This window comes from Pholcus phalangioides, unplaced genomic scaffold (assembly GCF_987345545.1).
Source record: "Pholcus phalangioides strain wild (caught in Gottingen) unplaced genomic scaffold, Ppha-v1.0 ptg000013l_1, whole genome shotgun sequence".
In the NCBI taxonomy this organism is placed as follows: domain Eukaryota; kingdom Metazoa; phylum Arthropoda; class Arachnida; order Araneae; family Pholcidae; genus Pholcus; species Pholcus phalangioides.
The window spans coordinates 28,103,819-28,126,317 of NW_028301606.1; the positions used below are offsets into that span (position 1 = coordinate 28,103,819).

Genomic DNA, 22,499 nt, shown 5'->3' on the forward strand with positions numbered 1-22,499 from the left:
AAAAAGTAGAATGGGGGAGGGTAACCTCCTTAGACAACATAATCATAGCATAATGGAAAAAAATCCCAAAAACAATTTTTTTTGCAAAAAAAAAAAATTCAAATTTAAAAAAAAAATTAATTTTGAATTACCTTTTTTTTTTTTCATAGCACTATTTCAGTTTCTTATAAGACTAACTCAAGCCAAAGCAAAATGACAAATGACTTGGTTACAAAACCAATTTTTGGCCAAAACAGTGTACTAGCAACTACAGATAATTCTTTGCCGGTTCTCCTCATATATATTACATAGTCTTCCAAAGTGCAGAGCTTGTCAACTCTCTTCGACAAGGCACAGCAAATTTTGAAGATGTAAGTTTTTTAAGAATGACGCTCCTTGGAGACCACTTTCACAAGCACAGTGCAAAATGTGTAGATTACAAGATCCGATGTAAATAAGGCAAGGTGAACCTGTTTTACTGCATTGTCCATCATTTTTTAAAGGGATTTGTTCACATTTTACTGTTCAATGCCAGTGTAATCATTTTTGACAAATGAAGCACTTCCATTTCTAGCTCTTTGCTGAGCATTGTAAATATTGTTTCATGCCTTAAAAATACAGAAGACAACTGAATGCTATTGGGTAGCACCAAAATCACCAAACCAAGAATAGGCCTATGTATCCAACTGCTTTGCAATACAAACTGTTGTTTCACCTGTTTGCGCCGTAATTTTGAATGATGAATGTTAGTTACTGTCCAAGACCACAAAGTAATCAATACAAAATTATTTTTCCCATCCAGACAGAAGTTTTTAATGACTACTATACTTGTTGAACCCTCAAACTAAGCAAATGAAAAATTAATCAACCAAATGGTCCACATACACCCCCCACCCCTCTAAATAACCTTAAAAATGATAAAATTTCTGCTTTGGCAGAATCATTAATTGCATTCTTCAGCATTTGTAATATTTGGCAATATATCAATGATTTCCTGCTCAATTAAAATCAATTACACAAATTTTGTCGATAGGATTTGGTAAAAAAGTAGGACAAAAACTAGAAAGTAGGACAAAACCGAGAGAGTAGGACAAAAGTAGGACACTTTACCAAAAAGTAGGAAAAGTAGGACGAATGGGAGCCCTGTGAATGTTAACCAACTGACTACTCCTGATTGAAAGACCTAAAAGTATTTGTTAGCATTGAAGCAAAACTATTATAAAAAATGCTCAATCTCTCGAATGACTCATAAAAAAAAAAACAGCAGTTATTTTCTCTATGTAGATATCAGACTTTCATGTAGTTTACCAATTTTGTACTGGAGCTTTTTGACAATACTATTTTCCCGTAGATGTGCATGCACGGCTGCCAGTATGTCAAAGGACTGTTAAGCAGAAAAAAATGGCAACAGCCATAGTGATTTTTGTGAAAATAAAAAAAATGTGTAAGAGAATAGTATGCAATCAAGTTTTTCAAACAGTCACCAAAAACTTAAATGACTTGTGCAAAGCAGAATTCATGAAACTTACAAGTCCTGTAAAATCTGCATTGAAAGCAAATGCTTTTGCAGCTAAACACTTATATGCTAACAAACAAAATGTGCTTATAGAAAAAGCGTGACAAATTACACAACAGCTTTGCATCATGAACAAATATATTATTTTAACATTTAAGAATCACTATATAAATTCGTCAAACTACAATTGGCAAAACATAAATACCCCAATAAAACACACAAATGTATATTAAAGCTTTAAAATAGCATTAATTCTTCAAAGACTGAAGAACTTATATAAAACTGGCGTTCAATTTTTTCCTCCTTTGCATGGAAATGTCACAGAGAAAGTCATAACTACAGTATTTCAAGAAGGAAATAACCATCCATATATACATGAAACAATCTGTACATATGTGGTTTCAAAAATTTTGAAAACTAATTTTCCAAACATTATTCTATAATAACCCATCAGTATTGTCCATTCTCATCAAAGACATTTCAATGACAATACAAAATGTAGAGATACGCATTTTTTGCTTGCTCCAGCATTTTTGGAAAAAATGCACCTTACGAAAATACCATTTTTCATTCTTTTCTTTTTTTATCAGTAGACATGGCAATGTGTCGATAAGCACCAATTGATACAACTGGTGAAATCCAACAGTATCAAAAAAGCCCTGGAAATCAAGATCATTGAGTGTATAAATTCTCCTATATCAATTTTGACTAACAAGCTTTGCGCCACCTTTTGTAATAATAAAAAAAAAGTCTCATTCCACACACCTCTCATTCTCACCATCACTTAAATCAGGCTAAATCAGATATACACGAAGGATATAGAGGGGAAATTTTTTTTCACAAAATGTGTACACTTTCACTCACAAACATTCCCGTTTGACTTTGAATCCACATAAATCAGAATTATTACACGTCATATTATTTAATTATTAATGGACACTAACTCATGAGTGTATATGTATATTTATACATACCCCTACACTTTGAACAAGTATACAATAAAAAATAACCCTAATAACTGTAAAAATATGACTTGAAATTGGAATACTACACAATACTGGTAAATGGGTATTTACACTAAATAATAGCAGAATAAATGATGTTCTTTCACATGTGACAAAATATGTTATAAAATACACTTTCCCACCACAAATAACATAATTTTCTTCTCCTTTTGACTGTCAGCATTTTCAATCATTAAGATTTCATTGGATTTATATCCTACGGAAGGTTCCTAAATGCTGTTTGCAACTCGGGCAGCGATGCTCTATATCTTGGCATTCTGGAACACAACAAGGAATCAAACAGCAGCCAATCCAGCACCTGCAATTTAGAACAAATTACTAAATGAAAATGGAAAAAAAAGTAAAATTAGGCTATATTATATCAAAAAACAAAGATCTCTGCAAAGATACCTTGAAATTTCAAACCATCAGCATGTTTTTGTAAACAAGACGTTTTGTATTTTTTAATAATTCAACATTAAAATTGGAATTTCACCAAATTAAATAAAAATATCTGTTCCAAAAAATTTGTGGGCTAGCACCACTATACAAATTCTGTTAAAAGAATTCAAAAGCCAAGCAAGATAGCATGTGGTGCGCAGTTTTGCTTAACCAATTACAGTCAAACCTCGTTAGTGCGTCACCCGGTTAACACGTCACTCTGCTTATCGGGTCACTTTTTGGAAGTCCCAATTATCCTTAGGCAGGAATTGGCACAGATATGGCTTACTCCGTTTAACGAGTCACTCTGCTTACTAAGTCATATTTTTGTTCTCCCAAGAGTGACTCATTAATGAGATTTGACTGTATGTGTCTACGACGGCACATGATGTCATGTTGATTTTCTGTCTTTCTCACATGAATATGAAGAAATAATACATAATACAGCTGCTGCCACCTGCACATTCTTAAAATACTTCAGGGAATACTAACAAATTTTTATATTCCTAGGTTAATTATTTAAATGAATAATCACAGAAATACCTAAAACAGCCAGCATGGGTCATTTTGACCCCCCCTTAAGAAAAATGATTGATTTTAAATTAAATATCTGCAGATGATTTGCGAATTGTGTTCAAAGAAGCGATGCCACACAATTGATGCTGTAAAATCATGTGGTATTTTAGACAACACCCAAAACATCAGAGCTGAGCACCTGGCTACTAACAGATTTGTTCTCGCTTCACACATTTGGTACAAGCTGACAGAAAACTGTTATTAGTGAATAGTCCTGGACCAAAAATTACCGTGGATGAGCAGTTGTTGCCATGTATATATAGATGCAAATTTATCCAATACATGCCAAATAAGCCAGACAAGTTTGGCATCAAGTTCTGCTTAGCAACTCTTGCAATATCCATAAATATGTCTTGAATGGCTATCCATATTTAGGCAAAGATAAAGTGCCACCAGTCAATGCACAACTTTGGGAGAGTGGTATTACTGCAACCACATCCAGTCTGGATGCACCGTCACAACTGACAACTATTTTACTTTTGGGAAACTGGCAGGTGAGCCTTCTGTGAAGAAAACCACTATTGCATGTGACACTTCAACGTCACAATATTGTCCTGTTGCACTGAGAAATGCAAACACACTTATGACATATAGGTGCAAAAACAAAAACAATAACCCTAATTATTAGCCACACCTTGCATACAAATGTGTCTGCAGATGGCATCAACAAAAAAAAGCCGAACACTGCAACTTATTACAGTAGCACTAAATGTGGCATAGATGTAGCAGATGAGATGCTGAGGAAATACTCTACAAGATGCAAAACTCGCAGGTAGCCTGTTCATGTACAACAGCCTTGACAGTCACACTCAATGCTCACCTGCCTTTCAAGGAATCCTCAGGCTCAACAGTATCACGCTGAGAATTTAGTCTTGTGCTGGTGCTTTGCACCATAAATGCCTTCCAATTCTCTTACACACCAAAAAACGAAAGAAATATGCCTTTCAACTGTGCAAGAGACAATAAGGTTTCTGATAGCTGCAAATGATACAACTGTCAAGCGTGCATATCATTCAACTTGAACTGATGTTTAATGAACTTTAGAACATATTGTGGGTTCATTCACGTTCATGAGTATAATTTCACCTTGAGACATGTACTAATTTATAGTATGTGTTGAGAGAGAGAGGGAGAGAGCCTCCATTATATATAATTTGTACTCATGCAAAAGCACATTGTGAAATAGGTTAAATATTATAGTCAGACCTCGGTATAACATCACCTCTAGACACCAAATAAAAATAACTTCACAAGTGGGGTGATTTAATAGCGAATAAAACTTTTTGCCAATTATACTAGAACTTTCAAAAAACTGACGTTATAGATGGGGTGGTGAAAAAAGTGATACATGTTATAATGAGGTCTTGCTGTCTATTGTAATTCCACATCTTTCATCAATCAATTTCATTATTCATCAATTGAATTTCTTGGGGGAGGGGTCAAGTTGACCCCTAACAGTGGTTTTAGTTAGTCTAAAATCCGGCTGTTCGAGTATTAACGTGAGAAAAGCCAATTTTATTTTGGGATTGGACCCATGCCAAAATATATCCTAACAATCAATCAAAAAAGTAGGGTCAAACTTTAGGAAGTGCTAGTACACACAAAATCAAACATTTACCGTTATAGTAAACCATCAGAGATGAAATGTTAAGAAAATCCAGGGCACTTACTCATTTAGAAGTGACTGCTCTGCAAACTTAAAAGTGTCATTCTGGTTGTGATTTTACGAGTGAAGACAACCAGAAACCCGACTGTTAGGTACACATGCATACTTTTGGCACAACTCATTCTGTAGTAAATTGCTCAAGGCGATAGCAGGGCTGTTTCAAGAGTATCATTGGCCCCCGGGCCAAGTGGTTTTTCTGAGCCTTTACCTGGTAAATTCTAGAAAATATCAACCAGATTTCATTCCTGCAAGGCCCCTCTTCACTTGAGGCCTGTGCCGTGCCCGGGTAGGCCCACGCATTAAAACGGCACTGGGCGATAGACCAGAGATGTGCTCTATTTGAGAAAAAGACAACAATGTACGCCTATGACACTTTCCTTCAATCTGAAGATACACTTGTTGCCAGAATTAAGGCTGTTACAGGAGAAGTGTATAATATACCTAGTCTGTTCAAGAGTTTGACAGCCCATTTATTGCTGCTGCGAGTCATGCATTTAGATTGATGGTAACTCTTTTGAGCCATTCTTTTAAGTTTTATTAATCAAAATGCCATTTTTTAATTTTAAGTCATTTTTGTGTTTTAACTTGACCCTTCATGAGCACCCCCATTGAGTTCACCATCAAGTCTCTACACTGACTTGGCATTTAATTTCTGACCCATTATGCTGTGATAAACTGTTTGATTCAGTGTGTACAACCACCTAGTATGGGAACTTCCTACAGTAATAATGCTTGTCTTGGTGTTTTCTGTGTCAGAAAAGATTCTATCAAAAACTGAGAAAATATAAAATTTCCAGATTTAATGTAAATGCTCACCCCAACAGAACAAGACCACCAGCTAATAGCCAAGTCAACAAGCCAGGTAGAGCTGTTGTCTCTGACATCACATGAGCACCACAATGGGGGCAAGTGACTTGCATCGGGTATGGTCCACAATGAGTAACATTAACAACAGTCACAGCCTGAACTATATAAGGGGAAAAAATAGATTAGAAAAAAATAAACAAAATTTAGAGACAAACATAATTATCATAATAAGTAACTTTTTTTTCCCTACCATACTCTTTGATGAATGGAAAGAATTATGGATGAAAAATTTCATGCTTTAAACTTTAAATTTGCAAATTTAAAAATAAAATCTTCGAAGATTTCCAGTTTTAAACAAAATTCATAACTAATGACAACATTTTGCCCTCTTAAGCCCTGTTTACATGGGAAATAGAAAAGGCGGGTTTAGAACCTGCTTCAAGAATTTTCACCAATGACTGCTCTCCATTTCTTCCTTACAAAGGGAAAAGTCATCAAGCAAGTGATAGAACTCCCAATGCTACCGCAATATTGCACATGTAAACAGAGCTTTAGAGAAAACTCTAAAGCCAAAATTTCAGTGCTACGCCACTCCAAGTTCCTAAAAAACCACTTTTTAAGGTGTGGCAGGGGTGATTTTGACTGATTTTGCAGTAAGAAACTTGTTGTTTTTTGTTTGTTTTTTTTTGCACAACTAAGAGCAATCAGAACATGTCCTGCAAAAGAAATTGGTAATCCAAAGGCCAGCCTTTTTTTTTTTTTTTTTTTTTAACCGAGCACAACTCAGGTCTATCGCCATAGGCAATTTTCTACCTAGTGAGTTGTGCCAGAAGTGTAATTGTGTGTACCTGACAGTCTGAGTGCGTATCTAGTGTTGTGTATGATTTTTCAGTGCTGCCATCTATATCTCAGAAGTGAAGTGAGTGATGTGTAGTGACTGAATATTTGTACTGTTTGTAGGTCTGTTGCTCTCTGTGGCGAGACTTTTTAACGGGGAGATCGGCTCGCATTTGCGCCTCGAAGTTGGGAACCACAGAAAACCAACTTCAGCCGACCACCACTCTGGCGACGGTGGGGCTCGAACCCGGGTCCCCGCGATGCGAGTCCGTCACTATGACCACTCGACCACCACAGCGGCCCAAAGGCCAGCCTACATGCACAAGCTATGTGTTGTCCTTGAGTAGTTTTCTGTGAAGTTCCTAGTATGGGAATCTATGTGTATCTATCTATGTGTATGGCTGTCAAAAAATATTTCAGTGTGCACCAAGCAGTGCACAAAAGACAAACATCAAACTTGGGAGGATGTTGAAACAATGAATTCATCAAAGGAGTTTGTGTCACATCTCTTTGATTTTGAGTAGCCAAAAGACTGGGAATCAAGTTGTGCATGACGAGTGGGAGAAAAGTGAATATAAAAATATGAGAGCAACAGCCTGGTGAATTCGCAAAGCAAGACCACAGCCAGCGGGGGTCAGGGAGAGTGAACATATGTAAACACACCTTGAAGATTTTCATGGAAATATGAGAGGAACAACTGTGGATTTTCTAACTCACCAAGAAAAATTTATCATGTAGCTGAATGTGTTAAGCTGGGATTACACTGTAAAATTTTTAGAAGAGTTCTTTTATGAAACTTCAAAAATGCAACCAGTAAACAGATCGGTTACCTTCGCTCGAATGTAATCAATATGCTGCTCATTGGTCAAATTTTTCAAGTTTTGTAAAATATCTTTTATCAAACTTTTATAGTGCAATCCTAGCATTAGGGTTAAATACCACATTCAGATACGCCAAGTCAAATGAATTGATTGCAAAAGCAATACAATCATCGCGAAATTGCAAAAATAAATAGGCAGCGATATATATCATAAGAGAAAAAACATTTACCAGGAGCTCCAGTTGGTGTATTCACAATGACTGTTTGAGCTGAAGGAGGTTTATATCCTGAAAATATATAAATCAAAGAAAAAATTAGCTAATCAAATATCAAGGTGATTTTAATACACAAAAGCAAAAGAAAATGTCACAAGTACAATAAAAACTATTAATTATTTGAAGACACAAACAAATATAAGGTATGATTGGCATTTCCATGCAAAGCAAAATAATGATCAAACAGAAAACACACAAAACACGGTACAAAACTAATTTCCTAGTAAAAAAAATCAAGCATTTCATGCACAGAAATCTGAGCTTCTATGCATGCACTACAGCTTCACAGAGCGGAGAATTTTGGAAATTCAGTTTATTTACTACATTCAGCTTAAATATCCAATAAGTGGACATAGTTGGGGACTGTACACACAGAACACTGAATTATATCATTACAATTTCAGTTAACTCTGGGATAAAACAGTAGTAAATTGTCTCAATGGCAATATATCAAAGTTGTGGATGATTTTAATTTGGAAAATACTATATTCACTCAAGTAGTCAGTCCATTTATTCATTAATGCAAAATACAGAAAACCCCCCTACTTACATAACACCCCACATTTACATTGTCTGAATTTTTTTTCGCTATTAGATGCATTTTAAACAAAGCTTGAAGACCTTCAATGTCAGTTTTTAGAGAAGAATGTTTCCTTGAATAAAAGCTACATTGAAAAATGTAAATATAAAAGGGAAAAATAATGAAAATCTGCAAATTTACATCATTCTTCCTCCTGAGAATGGAAGGCGTTACCATTAGAAACGTTTATCTTGACTTATGTCATCAGTTGTGAAACTCATTAATGATGTGGGTAAGTCAGGGTTTCACAATACAGTGAAATTGCTTCATTGAATTTGTTTACCCTTTATTTTATCAAACAACTGTGCATGTATAAGCCTTAATGCTTATAAGTTTCCATTTCAAACACTCCTTTCTCTTATTTTGTGTTAATATGTAAAAAAAAAATAAAAAGAATTTCTGTACCCACTCGGGGAGTATTAGGTACCAATTAACATTATGTAGGCCTATAAAGATTTCAAAAACAGACTTAAAAATAGGCTATATCAAGCGTGGTCAACTTCTCTCTGCTCGAGGGCCAACATAATGATCAGTGACAGCATCACCGGCTGCACCAGGGACAACACACCGGTGTATAAGCGGCACCAGTAAAATGCTCCGGAAGTCTGGCAAAACATCTCATTCCCATTTTAAACTTCAAGGACAATTTGAAAGTTTGAAAAGGCAGTATGATAAGAAAATAGTACGCCAAATCATTTTTCTTTCCTAGAAATAATTTATTAAATAATCTGTTCATCAGGAAGTCTACAGTTGAAACCAATAGCTCAAATAATGATTATAATTCAATTAAATGCACATTGTTTTTAACTAGTTGGGGGCCAGCTGTTGGCCACCTTTGGCGTATATAATATTCAAAGAGCTTCTATCCACCTATCATATTTTCCATTGAAATCAAAACAATAGTACAGAAAATTATACTATCGACAATTTATTTGGCATCCACTTACAGAGCTATGACTATAATTACACATCCAAATTACTCAAAAAATTAGAAAAAAAAACTGTTGATCTCTACCAATTTGTGAAGTGAAACTTCTATAGCGACATAACAGTGAAAAAGCAACATAAGAGTAAATTTCCATGAGAAAGGAAATTTGTCATAAAAACTGAAATGCTTTCTTTTTCTCAAACCTTTCTTTTTCCCTCTAACTCATAGGTTCCCAAGCTTTTTGGAGCCAGCGCCCCCTTTTTTAGTGCATGACTTTATAGCGTGCCCCCCCCCTCTCTCCAGGTAAACTATATTGTACATAGTATATATTGAAAACAAGGACAAATTTTTAAATTTATTTATTAATTTATAAGAAGGTAATAATATGTATTTTTCTCACAGTATTTGATTGAAAATATATATGCTATTTGGAAAAAATGAATATAATACCATTAGTGAGATATCTGAGCTTGATGTGATGAAACTAATTTCTCGATGTTTGGTGCCATTTTTGTCATCAATAATCTTAAAGATCTGCGTTCCACTATTGACAATGTTTCTTAATAGACTGGTGACTATGCTAAATCCTCTCTCGGCTGAATATGATGATGGGAATGCAATAAAAAACTTTTTTGCTGCAGCCCATAAAACCGGATATAATGTTTGAATTTGACTTTGTAGCCAAAATTCCTGATACCCTTTTCTTAATTTCAATTTCAACTCTTCATTTGTTGAAAATTCTATCAACTCTTCTTGCAGCGATAATTCTGTTATTTGAGGAAGGTTCTAGGACCCATTCTGGAATAGTCATGTTGACCACATCCTGAAATCTATTCGCACAATCTTCTGTCAGTGCTTCCAAATGCTGGCAATAAACCAAAATGTCGTTATCGGTTGTTTCAATTGAAGAAAGCATTGGAAACTGATAAAATTGTCGTCTACCAAAGTTTTGTTAGTACAAAGTAAGTTTTGACACGAACGCTGAAATAATTCCTTTTGCTTTGGTAAAATTCAAATCATTTCCTTGAAGTTGTACACTCATTTAATTAAATTTAGTATATAAATCGGGCAAAAAGGCACAATATCACTCTTATATTTCAATAAATTCTCTCTTAATGAATCATCCTTGTTTTCAAAAAACTTTGTGGCTGATTCAAAGAGTTCGTAAAATCGTTTCAGACAGGTACCTTTTGACAACCAACAAACTTCTGTATGTAATAATAAATGATTAAAGTGTTTTCATCGTTCTCATCACAAAGATTTCTGAATATCCTGTCATGGGAGCATTGCTTCTGATCTTGTTAACTGCTTTAATTACATATTGTAACGAGCGATGAAAGCGATCACTAAGATTTTTTGCGACCAAATGTTGCGGTGAATCATACAATGCACGACCACTAAATTTGGTACGACATTAATATCACCGGAACATATTGTGTTTATTACAATGAAATACCTTTATGATTTTACCAGGGTTATTAAAATCAAAACAATAAAAGTAATAAACACATTCTTACATTTGGTGGTAACAATTTACCCTTGATATGAAGAAATTCCGAAATACATTGGTTGGTATTTATAATAATCTTTAACCTCTGTCCACTGCACTATTGTACCGCCCACGAAATATTGCCCCGGAAATTTAAGGTCTATATGATTTACATGGGAAATGAAAAAATAAGGGGAAACCGGCATCCACCAAAGCCCAAAATTTTTTGCTGAGCAGGGAAAACTGGCAACTCTGTTTCCTTATTTCGCAATAGCGAAAAATCGCAAAGGATTATGAGAAATAGTATGCACCGTGAAAATCTCCAAGAGGATATGTAAATACAGTATTTTTCCTCCTCTTTCTTTACTCTTCTTTCTCTACTAGAGAAAGCAGTCAAGTCAGTGCCTGAACTCTCAGTGATACCGCAATATTGAACATGCAAACCGGGCTAATATGACTTGAACATGAAATGCCCCCTCAATATGACTTGAACATGAAACGCCCCCTCAATATGAATTGAACATGAAACGCCCCCTCAATATGACTTGAACAAAAAACGCCCCCCCCCCTCAGACTTCTCAGCGCCCACCAGTGGGCAGTAGCACCCACGTTGGGAACCACTGCTCTAACTGATTGTGTGAAGAAAGTCTGAAAAGCAGATGGGTGGTGGTGGGAAGACGTCAAGAGGTTCGGAGGTGTAAGAAAGTAAAGTTGGGTGTGCAGGAGTGGGTTTGAACAGTTTGCATGGACAAAGACAGTTTATTACCTTTCCATATTTCCTGTGATGCTACACCCCCGGCCACTAGAGAGTATATTTCGCATGCAAACACAATTTTTGTGACGTCACAGTACCAGCTCCTAATTGGCTACACTATCATAACGCAATTTTTTTTATTTTGAATAAATTTTTATTCAATTACATTGATGTCTGGTTATTTTATCATGTGTGCAAGCTGTTTATGCGTTTTTAAACTTTGTTTGCCATAATTTATATTATATTGGTTCCCCAAAGCAGAATGTTTAGCACTGTTCTGCGATGATCCCTCGGCTGACTGGAAATGTTCTGCGGTAAAAATCCCCATACATGTAATAGCGTTTTTTGCACTTTTTTTAAAATTCTTCCGAATTGTTCTGCAATAGTGCTAATTGTTCTGCGACGTACGTCGCAGATTTTGGCACATTCTGCTTTGGTGTATCGATGATAATTAATTGGTATTGGTATAATTACGAATTTTTAAAAATTTGTGAATCTAGTTATGTCAAACCTAGAAGTTTCACTTCAATCGCGCAAAATTCTCACACAGATTTTTTTTAGCATGCATAACCTGCGTGTAATGAAAAAAAAGAGGGAGAAACGAGCATGGGGGGAAAACTCAGGCGAGATAAAGAAAATCACCTGACCTCCAGGCATAGGAAAAACAGGCACACCACCAGGTGGTGGTGGATGTATTGGTCCTTGAAAAATATTTCTTCCAGCAGCTTGAACAAAATCAAAAAATGCAGATTGCAATATAGAAAACAATGAATTCAACTTGATTATCATATCGAACTGGAAACCAACATATTTTTCCCATAAATATGCAGAAGAAAATGCATACGCAAATATCTTATAGAATAAATGTTTTGTGAAACAGTAAAAACAATCATTTAGAACATAACCTCTTGGGTATTCCAAGAGTTGTATGATGACTAGGGTGATAGAGACACCATTGTGCCAGCTAAGTTTGCCTCAGGACAACATAATTGTACAAAGCGATCCAAAATTCATGAAACTCATTACAAAATATTTTGTTTTTAACATCATACAAAGAAATAAATCGAAAAGCTATATTCCTTGTAATGAAAGGTCATTTATGGATACAAAAACAATATTTACATCAAAATGTTACAACATATGTTCAGAATGTTAACCTCTTTTGTGACTGCAAGCGCAAATTCTTTTCACCAGATTTCTAGCCACTTTTCCAGCACTTAAAGCATTTTCGTTTCAGTCTCCAGACGTGCCAACATTTGAAATCCAGAAATCTGGAGATTCTCTCGAGGGGACCCCCCCCCCCCCCACTAACACTCATGGACTCTATCAAAAAAATATTCACAAAAAAAATTCCGAATTTTTTTTTTTTTTAATCAATTAAGAAAAAGTTACATTCCTTTTCCTCCCCCCCAAGGCAGGTTCTGCATTGCCCCTGAGCAGAATATAATTCCATGTCAGTCTTTCCATGCAGAATAGACAAATCACATCTACATACTGTTCATAAAATATAAGTGTTTCCTTTCGTGGATGCTATCAGTGATTCTATCTTGGGTATATGAACTCTTAAAAGCTTTATAAAGCTTAAAGTTTTATATTTTCTTTCTGAAGAAGTTTAATCGTAAGAAACAATTTAAAAAAATTCAAATTACAAAGCTGCCGACGAAAAAACATGTTTACCGCACGGCTGTTAATAGAAAACAGTAACGATTATACTGGAATTAAGTCGTGTCTTTGCCAATTGCTTAAATGCGGTCACAGAGACTTTTTTTAAGGCTGCTCGATGGCAATGACTATGGTAATCAAATCATTGACGCCACGACAACGTGAAAGTTTGTGTAAAATCTAATTTTCTGCCAAAATCCGGAGAAATTTTAACAAATCCGGAGAGTGGGAGGATGGATGAAAAATCCGGAGTCTCCTGCATAAATCGGAAGAGTTGGCAGGTCTGAGTCTCCAATTTAATACCCTTTTTAAATTTGAACAATAAAATTTTCGATGCACCAAATTCTGGTGTTTTGACTATTCATGTAGTCTGTTGAATGAAATCAAGCTTTATCTGCGAAAAACACGGAATCATGTTACTCAATGTCATTTTTATCAACGAAGCTCTTAGCCACTGGCAATATCTCAAAATGTTTAATTTGATCAAATGCTTTCAATTCTTGAATAGCACAAAAAAATATAAGTGTTATTTCTTCAAGGCTCTGTGAGCAGTCCCATGACAAATTCATCTGTGATGCCACTCTTTGAAGGAGAGTTCAAAGTTTTGTTCTTCGCTGGCCTAATAGAGATGGATGCTTACCTTTCTTCTAGTCTACAACATCTCAAGTTTTCAGAAAAAAGATCACTAATCTGAAGATTGTGATTTATTGGGTGAAGGGACATTAAAAAAATCATTATTAAATGCCTCAAAAATAACTTGAAAGAATTAAAAAGAACTGCTCGATCATAAACATTCATTACTCCTGGGAAAAAACCATCTTGATCACACATCAGACTAAATGCTACCGAGAGCATCAGTGTACATGGGAAATGAAAAATATATAAAAGCCCACATATATACCGTATTTACTCGCATATAGGACAGGGTATGATTTCAGAGATTAAAATAAAGGGAAAACCAGATTTACTAACGCAACTTATTTCATTTATATATATTCTCAGAAAATAACATACAATGTACATATTAAGGCAAACAACCATGTTTTATTAATGCTATCATCTTTCGTCTACTCAAGACATATTTTACCTATTGCTCCAGTAAAGCACCCACAGTGCTCTATCCCTTTGTGATTGTAAGCACTTAATCAACATTCTGAACACCTTGTACAAATCATATTCAAGGATTAAAATCACCTGATTTAATGCGTTTGTATGTCCAACTTGCCATAAGCGCATTCTTTTTTTGATGATATATAATATTCAAAGAGCACAGGCAGTCCTAGAAAAAAGGTTGACTTTTGGCACACTCAAACTCTCCCTCCGAAGCTTCGCTACAACTCTAATCCTTATTACTCTCACTCCACAAACCATCATTCCCCCCCCCCCCCCCGATCCGTTGAGTGAATTTTTTGAATAACGTGATATAAGTTCTAAAGGTACACTCTTTGCGCAACCGGCAATAAATTCTTTTATTGTTATTAGAAACCCCTTCTCCCTAGTCTTGATGTGATCACATTAAGCAATGTGTGTGTGTGTGCACTGCACTAAAAAAAATGCAACGAATCCTTCGCTTACATAGGCCTATATAGCACGATTTAGCTTTTTGAAGCAGTGAAAACTGAATAAAAGCCTTGTCCTATATGCGAGTAAAATATGGTATATTTTTCCTTTTGAGCAGTATAGCATTACAATTTATCAAGAAAATTAGCATTTACAAACTTTCAGTAGAATAAAGATACATATTTCATAACGGGTTTTGTGTGTGACTTTTGAATCATCCTGTACTGCAAGTACTAGAGGTGAAGAGGTGACTAGAAGAAATTTGATTAGACATAAGGGATGTCCTGGTTTTGCCTTATTTGAAATCTAATCACCCGTTTTTCAGCATATATAATTACGGCAAGGTCTTGAAATCGGCTTACATAGCACCACTTGTAGAAATGGTTGCTGTTATTTTCATGGAGTTTCATCCATCTACTTTCACTTCACTGTGAACTAATTTTGAGAAATAAATCGAAAGACAATCAAACCCAAGGCCACAATTAGATGCTTGGTCAGCTGGAACAAATACATTTTGGCACCTCCTCGTAATGTTGAAGGAGAGGTCAGAGGTCCTGTCTGTTTCAGTGATACGAAACCCACCTGCTCTCCACTAGTTACGACCCTGCACAAACTACAAGTTAATCTCCCCCCCCCCCCATTTAAGTGGTTATTTACAATGGTAATTTGATTTCAGTGCTTTTCCCGATTAAATTTTGCTTCTCGAATTGCTTCAATTGAATTTTCTGGATCCAATGCTTGTGGAAGATTTATACAGCATCAGCAATTAAAATGAGCAGAATTACACACACAAAAATTATTTTGGATGACAAAATATGTTCTATCATCCAAAAAATTGATGCTTTGCTTACAATTGCAGGAAAAAAAATTTTGAAGTGTTGTCAACTCTATGGATGACACTGTACTAAGAATTTGATACATGGTTCAATATACTCACCAACATTTGGACCATAATGACCAGGAGATGGATATGGTGCCGACTGTTGCGGTGCACTAGTATATGGCGGCGGAGGTTCCGCATAGGGAGCACCATTCTTCTCGGCAGACATATTGATTTTACAATTCAGCTACCTTTTCAGACGATACAAATTGAAATGTTATGATAACTAAACACAAAGATATATTTATGAAATTCTGGAAAAAAAAAATTACTACAAAACTGTAGTGTGACCTTCATAACAACCACTGTTAAAGAACACCTTCCATTAAGGAACACTCATTTAAATCTGTGGAACATAGTCTCAATGTATTTGGCAAAATATCGCGGCACTCAACGTTAGGGAAAAAATTTTTTTTTGGTTCCACGGTGTCCATTATTGAGAGAACCTATTCTAAAAAAGAACCTAAATTTTAGGCTTTGCCCAGCCAGTTCAGGTGGCAGCAAGAGATATCCCTGGCCAAAATCTGATAGCGAAAGATACGATTTAAACCCCAGTCAGGATGAGGTAATCTTTTTTCAAAATTTGATGATCACCGCATAATCTCAACCCCCCCCCCCCCCAATATACACTCAATTCAGTACAGAGCTATTGCGAGCAAATGCAACTTTTTCACCTAAATTTTTCATAATCGAAGATATTCCCATGACTTTTGGGAGAGAATACACACCAAGACATAACACAAATACAAGAAAAATGTTGAGTGAATAAGTCAATTTTCGGCTTTATTTTTCCAGGTTTTTGTTTGCACACGGTATGCCATAACTATTTTCTAGGTTAATAAGAAAGTGTTTTCGGTAAGAGATATATCCACAGTATGTTTTAAGCAGGATATATAATAACAAAGCTATGAATATATGGAAGTGAATGAGCCAATACTGGGGATTATAAAACTGTGTCATACCCCGGATATGTTGTCAGTGTATTTCACTGTATATTACACATGCATTTGCCACACTTTTAAAACAAAAAGTATGTATGTATTCAATCCATAACATCTGGCTCTACTCCCCACAACAACAAAAAAGCTTTCAAATGCAAGCATTGAAAACAATTACCAATACGGAAACTGATAACGTGGATTTAAAGCGACCTCAATAGCATGGAACAAACACGTAATTGTATATAGTATCAAACAAAACGAAAACTCACTTGTTATTTAAGCCTAATCTGAGAGAAATTCGGACAATTTATCCGCGACGGTTGACTATTTCGAAACTTGTCGAGACACGAAGCCTACAAGATGAGACGCTAACACGTATTTCGCTCGAAGGAAACGGCACTCGAATGACACGGAAGAGTTAAAACATCCAAACTTCGGCCGCTGACAAATAAACAGTCACTATATGACGCAAATAATAAGCCAGAGGCTTGTTTCATGTGAATCACGCAACTGTGCTGCCAAACGGGACCTACGAAATACTAGTCAGCTGAGTCGTAAGATCGCCTGTGCAGCGTTCAATCACGGAGCTAGTTTTGTAGGAAGTTGATGCAGTTTTGGATATTTTGTCTTTTGCGATTGGCTTTTTTGGATGGACAGATTATTGAATGCGCGGGATGTGGAGTTGTACTGAAACCTTTTTTTTTGTGGGCAAGGAAAACGAAAGACCCTCGAGTAAAACATTGGTTGACCATATGTCCCGTATTTTCCGGGACAGCGCAACACCACATTAAATACAGTCGGCCCCTCCCGTATTCGCGGTTTTTTTTTTTTCCTTTATTGGAATTTTTTTTCTTCAAAACTCAGAAATCGTCATTCATGTGTTTTGTTTACAAAATTTGAGTTGTGCATATTAAGAATGGCTCGCTAATGACATTACTGTCATCACCAGAGCCGTAGCAGCCCCCAAGAGAGAAACAGTCCTCTTGGGTTGGATTAACCTTTCGCCACAATGTGCACTAAAGGATACAACCACTTCTACAGAGCCAACTGAAGAGACTATAAAAGACACTGTCACGTTAGCGAAACAGGTGGGTGGGTTCAATGATATGGATATAGAGGAAGTCGAACAGCTAAATTAATAGCAATTCAGAGGTGTTGACCGAGGAGGAATTAATGCAGATTGACTGCTCCTGAAACGGAAGCGGTACCAGATGAAGATCAAGATAAAGAAGTAGAAGACACTGGTTCACCATGAGTAACATACTGGAAAGGCTTCGCACGTTCAAATCAGCAATGGATTGTTTTCATGGTACGCTCTTCACATTTAGAAAAATTTGTAGGGGAAGTCTTGTCATCATATTACAACATACTTGATGATATAAAGAAGACACGACAAACAGAAATCACAATGTTCTTTCAGAAAACATCGCCAACAATCGTTGCACCCTCTTTTACATTTCGTTCTATCCTCTGCGTCACCCTGCTCTTTCCCATGATGTTCAATAAACGAGATATACAAGAAGAAAACTATGGTTTCGGTTATTCGCGGATTTCCCGTATTCGCGGTCACCTCCGGAACGTAACCCCCGCGAATACGGGGGGCCAACTGTATAGTAAATATAGTAATACTAAATATTATTTCTAGTGTGGTGTTGGCCAGTGCCGGTAGCTAATTTTGCAAATGCTACGCGATTACACGATTTCAGCCAATCACATCTCTTCTTGGTTTACGATAATTTCCCACTACCTTAATATCGTACGATCTGTTGTGCTCTTTCGGTCCATTGAGAAGAAATGTTCTCTTCTAAGTTTATTTTTCCTTATTTCTCCTCTAAAGCCAGGTTTTCCTAGGAGCAGGCTTACTGCTGCGCGTCCAGCGTGAAGACTGTGATTGGTCAAAAAACCAGAATTTCAGGTTTTTGACCAACTATCAAAGCTGTTAACTTTGCACGTGACTGACTCTACTCCCAGTATTGAATTCGTCATGTCCAGGCAGGATGATTTTCATCATCACTTTCCCCCCCCCCCCACTATAAATTCACTTGAAAAGAGCCTGTGAACCAGACCGTTATGTCTGCGAGGTGCGGATGAGGGGTGCAAAATCCCTGTTACCCCCCTCTCCCTCACAAACCAAATTTTTAGATATTTTTGGAAAAAAATTTAAATACCGAAAGAAAATGCCCTTTATATGCTATTTCAATCAGTTTCTGTGGATGATGGGAGCCAACTGGTATAATATAGATTTGACGTGTGATTTTATGAATCTGCCATTTACGAACTGCATCTTTTTACGAAACTTCTGGTCACGAAAAATATACTATCCCGTCTTTTCTATTTACGAACTTTCGAGTTTACGAAATTTTTCTTCAAAAATGCTTTTTTGAAGGTTGGTAACAAGAAAGTTTTCTCTTGAAAAAGTTCTTTGTCCCCCCCCCCCCCCAAATGTCGATCCTGCTTACAAGCCCCTGTCCAAAGACGAATGGACTTTATTTTGGTTATTGAGTGTTTATTCTTTTGAAATTATTCGTGTGATTGAAACGATTTTCTCTCTCTCAACTCGTTTCCGACTTGATTTAACTGTGTGTTTAGTAAGTTGATCCACTTATAGGGGACTCGTGATCGCATAGGCAAAAAACAATCCCTTAAGGGAGTGGTAGAGGTTACGAATACAAAAAGCAGTTTCTTAACTAAAGGTCATATGGCCCCTTGCGGTCCTGGAGACCATGTGTGAAAACCAAATGGAAGGGGGAAGACAAGATAACTATGAACTAAGCCTAACGACGAGCCATTCACTTTGTTTCCTCAAACGAGGTCATAAAAAAATTGCAGTAAAATGGGGCAGAAAAACTTTTTCGTTTAACTTTCAATATTAAACTTTCCGTCACATTCTTAGGGTTCGAAATTGAAGTCTATTGGGAAAAACTGTAGAAAAAAGTCAGTGGTAATTTTTTCTCAGTTAACATGTAATATTATTACTGCTCACAAGTTTTATTACTAAGCTCACAGAGCAATTGCTCTCTGTGAGCTATTCTTACTCAGAGCTATAGCCAGAGATTTCTTTCGGAGGAGGACAATTTGTGTTTTCGAAGTGCGGTTATACTGATGGTGAAGTAGACTATGTGTTCCACAGACTAAAGATATTACTACTATTATTACTCTATGATGGACGCATAGGCGGATACAGAAGAATGGCGAGGTTCCTCCTCTAGCTGTAGCCTCGATCCTACAGGTATATTATATTGCGATCTTTACCAGTGCCGTCTTAACGCGTGGGCCCACCCGGGAACATCAAGAGAAGAGGGGCCTCACAAAAATGAGATCCGGGTGAAATTTTCTAGGATTTACCAGGTAGGACCTCCGAAAAACCACTTGGCCCGGGGCCCATGATACTCTTAAGACAGCCCTGATCTTTACCCTATGTTTGACCCTTACCAGGACCGCTTTGCAGAATCATCAGAAGTCTCCCCCCCCCCCATGTGCTAAGAGTCTCTAATCCGTACCTGGGTGAGCTCGTGATATAGCCCATAATTCGACCCTATCGTTTCAAACAGATTGCACGTGTTGATTGAAGAATAGGTGACATTGGCAGCTCGATTACTGACTCCTATTCATTCTCGAAAGTTGCTCGCATCTTGAAGCAAATTTTGCCATTAAAAAAAAGCGCTATTTTCACATCTCTGGGCATATTGGCACTTTTACAAAAAAAACAATTATCACGTTACAATGCAGTATTTTCTATGCAAAATAAAAGGAATTTCGTCTCTACAAGTTTCATATAGAACATTTTAGCAAACATTTCTTGCTCATAATTTGAGGGTAGCACTGTTTCTTGTTCTGTGCTAAATTTGTGTCATTAGTAACATTGACGTTTTCAATGATTGAAGGGTTTGGATGAACAACGGTCTATGTTACATTTGTGGGCATTTTTTTTTTTTGACTAAATAATGTTCTATGTCGTCACTTTATAATGAAAACCTTATGCATAATTTTTTTTTGAAAATGACTTTTTGAGATCAAGGAAACAGTTATTTTCCGGATATCACGCTGAGGTGAGCTCGGAAAGAAAAGTCATCACGTCTCCGCCGGGACTCGAACCCAGGCCCTCTTGCATACCGGGGAAGCATGCTACCATCTACACCACTGGAGACACATGAATCTGCCTTCCTAATTTCACGCACTGTGTCGTGAGGCGCTGAAGTAGAGGCAGTAGTAGCCTCTCTTAACTTCAGGAAATGGCCCCCGGGTGGGACGGTTTAGAGAGATATAGATGGCTTTTTTCTCAGCCAGAGATATCAAGGAAACAGTTATTTTCCGGATATTACGCTGAGGTGAGCTCGAAAAGACCATTTCCTGAAGTTAAGAGAGGCTACTGCCTCTACTTCAGCACCTCACGACACAGTGCGTGAAATTAGGAAGGCAGATTCATGTGTCTCCAGTGGTGTAGATGGTAGCATGCTTGCCCGGTATGCAAGAGGGCCTGGGTTCGAGTCCCGGCGGAGACGTGATGACTTTTCTTTCCGAGCTCACCACAGCGTAATATCCGGAAAATAACTGTTTCCTTGATATCTCTGGCTGAGAAAAAAGCGACTTTTTGAGAGTTTTAGATTGAGAACATCTCGCTTATTACAGCTTTTGAAAGAAGAAATTGACAATGGACTGCCATCTATAGAGAAAAAAAAACCCTTTGTCTGTAATCTAATGGGACATCCCATCCTTTTTTTTTGCTCCTACTTTAAAGTTGGAATTGTTGAAGTTTTGATGTACGAGGTTTTCATTATAAGGTGACAATATAGCTTCAGTGTACCTTAAGTTAGTTCGTACAGAGACCTACATATTTTGTTATGCCATTTTAAACGGCTGCAGTTGTGAGTTTTATAATTGGAACGGTCTATTTCGCCATTGTGTCTCAGTTACATTTCCAGACGGAATAAAAACTGGTCTATGTTACTCTCAGGCTGAAAAAAAATTCCCTTTTTCAGCAATAACTTAAATCACATCTCCTATAAAGTTAACTGACAAAAGTTGACAATGATATGGACCATTTATTCATCTGAACCCTTCAATCATCACTCATGTCCTATTATTCATCATTATCATCATCATATTGAATCCAAATTCCTGCATATGAAAAGCTGTTTCAGTTTTTCTTCTTTTTTAAGTACTTTCAATTTAGCAGTCAATCACAAATATTTTAAACAAGCCTAAATAAATTTAGTGCAAGAATGCCAAACAACTTTGTTCCATTCATTATAAAAAATAATTGAAAAAAATAAACAATATTAGGAATTAAAATGTTTTTTATTGAGTCCATACATTTACTAGAAACAAAATATCTGTACACTTCCATAATTATTTCTCAATATAGATGGCACAAAAAATTAAATTTAATAAAAACATGCCAAAAAAAAATTTATTTACACTATGTCAGGATATAACCAGTTGCTCAGATATGTATTTCAAACCACTACTAAAAGTTTTACTTTTCCTAAATTTGAATATCATAGCATATTGCTAATAATAGTTATGCCTTGTGGGAGGAGGGAGAAAACACTGGTTTTTTTCCCCTTTCACTACATACGTCTTGGTAAAGATTTATTCCATGCGTTTGTATGTAGCTGTTTGCACATAATGAAAACCTAAATCTGTGAAATGATACATCTTTGCTAATTTAATTTATATTTTCCTTAAAATTGGAAAAAAGGGATTTCATTTCTGAGCTATGAACTTAGAAACACGAGATGGAAATGAAAAAATAATCTTTTTTTTCAACTGAACATCCAAACT

The 22,499-nt window shown here is 36.4% G+C and overlaps 1 protein-coding gene across 2 annotated transcripts; it reads right to left on the reverse strand.

The window, feature by feature from the left end:
* Window positions 1–289: 289 nt before the first annotated feature.
* LOC149078902 (LITAF domain-containing protein-like) lies at window positions 290–17,223 on the reverse strand. 2 transcript variants are annotated; one of them, XM_089241087.1, is made up of 6 exons: window positions 16,985–17,223; window positions 15,832–15,965; window positions 12,320–12,397; window positions 7,877–7,933; window positions 5,999–6,149; window positions 2,081–2,818 (listed from the first exon to the last, which is right to left on the reverse strand). In XM_089241087.1, exons 2-6 carry the CDS (start codon window positions 15,941–15,943, stop codon window positions 2,710–2,712), a joined length of 507 nt encoding a protein of 168 aa, XP_089097213.1. In that variant the 5' UTR covers window positions 15,944–15,965; window positions 16,985–17,223; the 3' UTR covers window positions 2,081–2,709. The 2 variants fall into 2 exon arrangements, with proteins under 2 accessions (XP_089097214.1, XP_089097213.1); XM_089241088.1 differs by lacking the exon at window positions 12,320–12,397 and having other exon boundaries at window positions 290–2,818.
* Between the last annotated feature and the right edge of the window lie 5,276 nt (window positions 17,224–22,499).

Coding starts and splice junctions, on each gene's coding strand:
- LOC149078902 (XM_089241087.1), bottom strand. CDS start 15,943: ATGTCTGCCGAGAAGAATGGTGCTCCCTATGCGGAACCTCCGCCGCCA. Junction 6,150..7,876: donor TACACCAACTGGAGCTCCTG/GTAAATGTTTTT, acceptor CCCCTTATATAG/TTCAGGCTGTGACTGTTGTT. Junction 2,819..5,998: donor GGTGGTCTTGTTCTGTTGGG/GTGAGCATTTAC, acceptor TCTAAATTGCAG/GTGCTGGATTGGCTGCTGTT.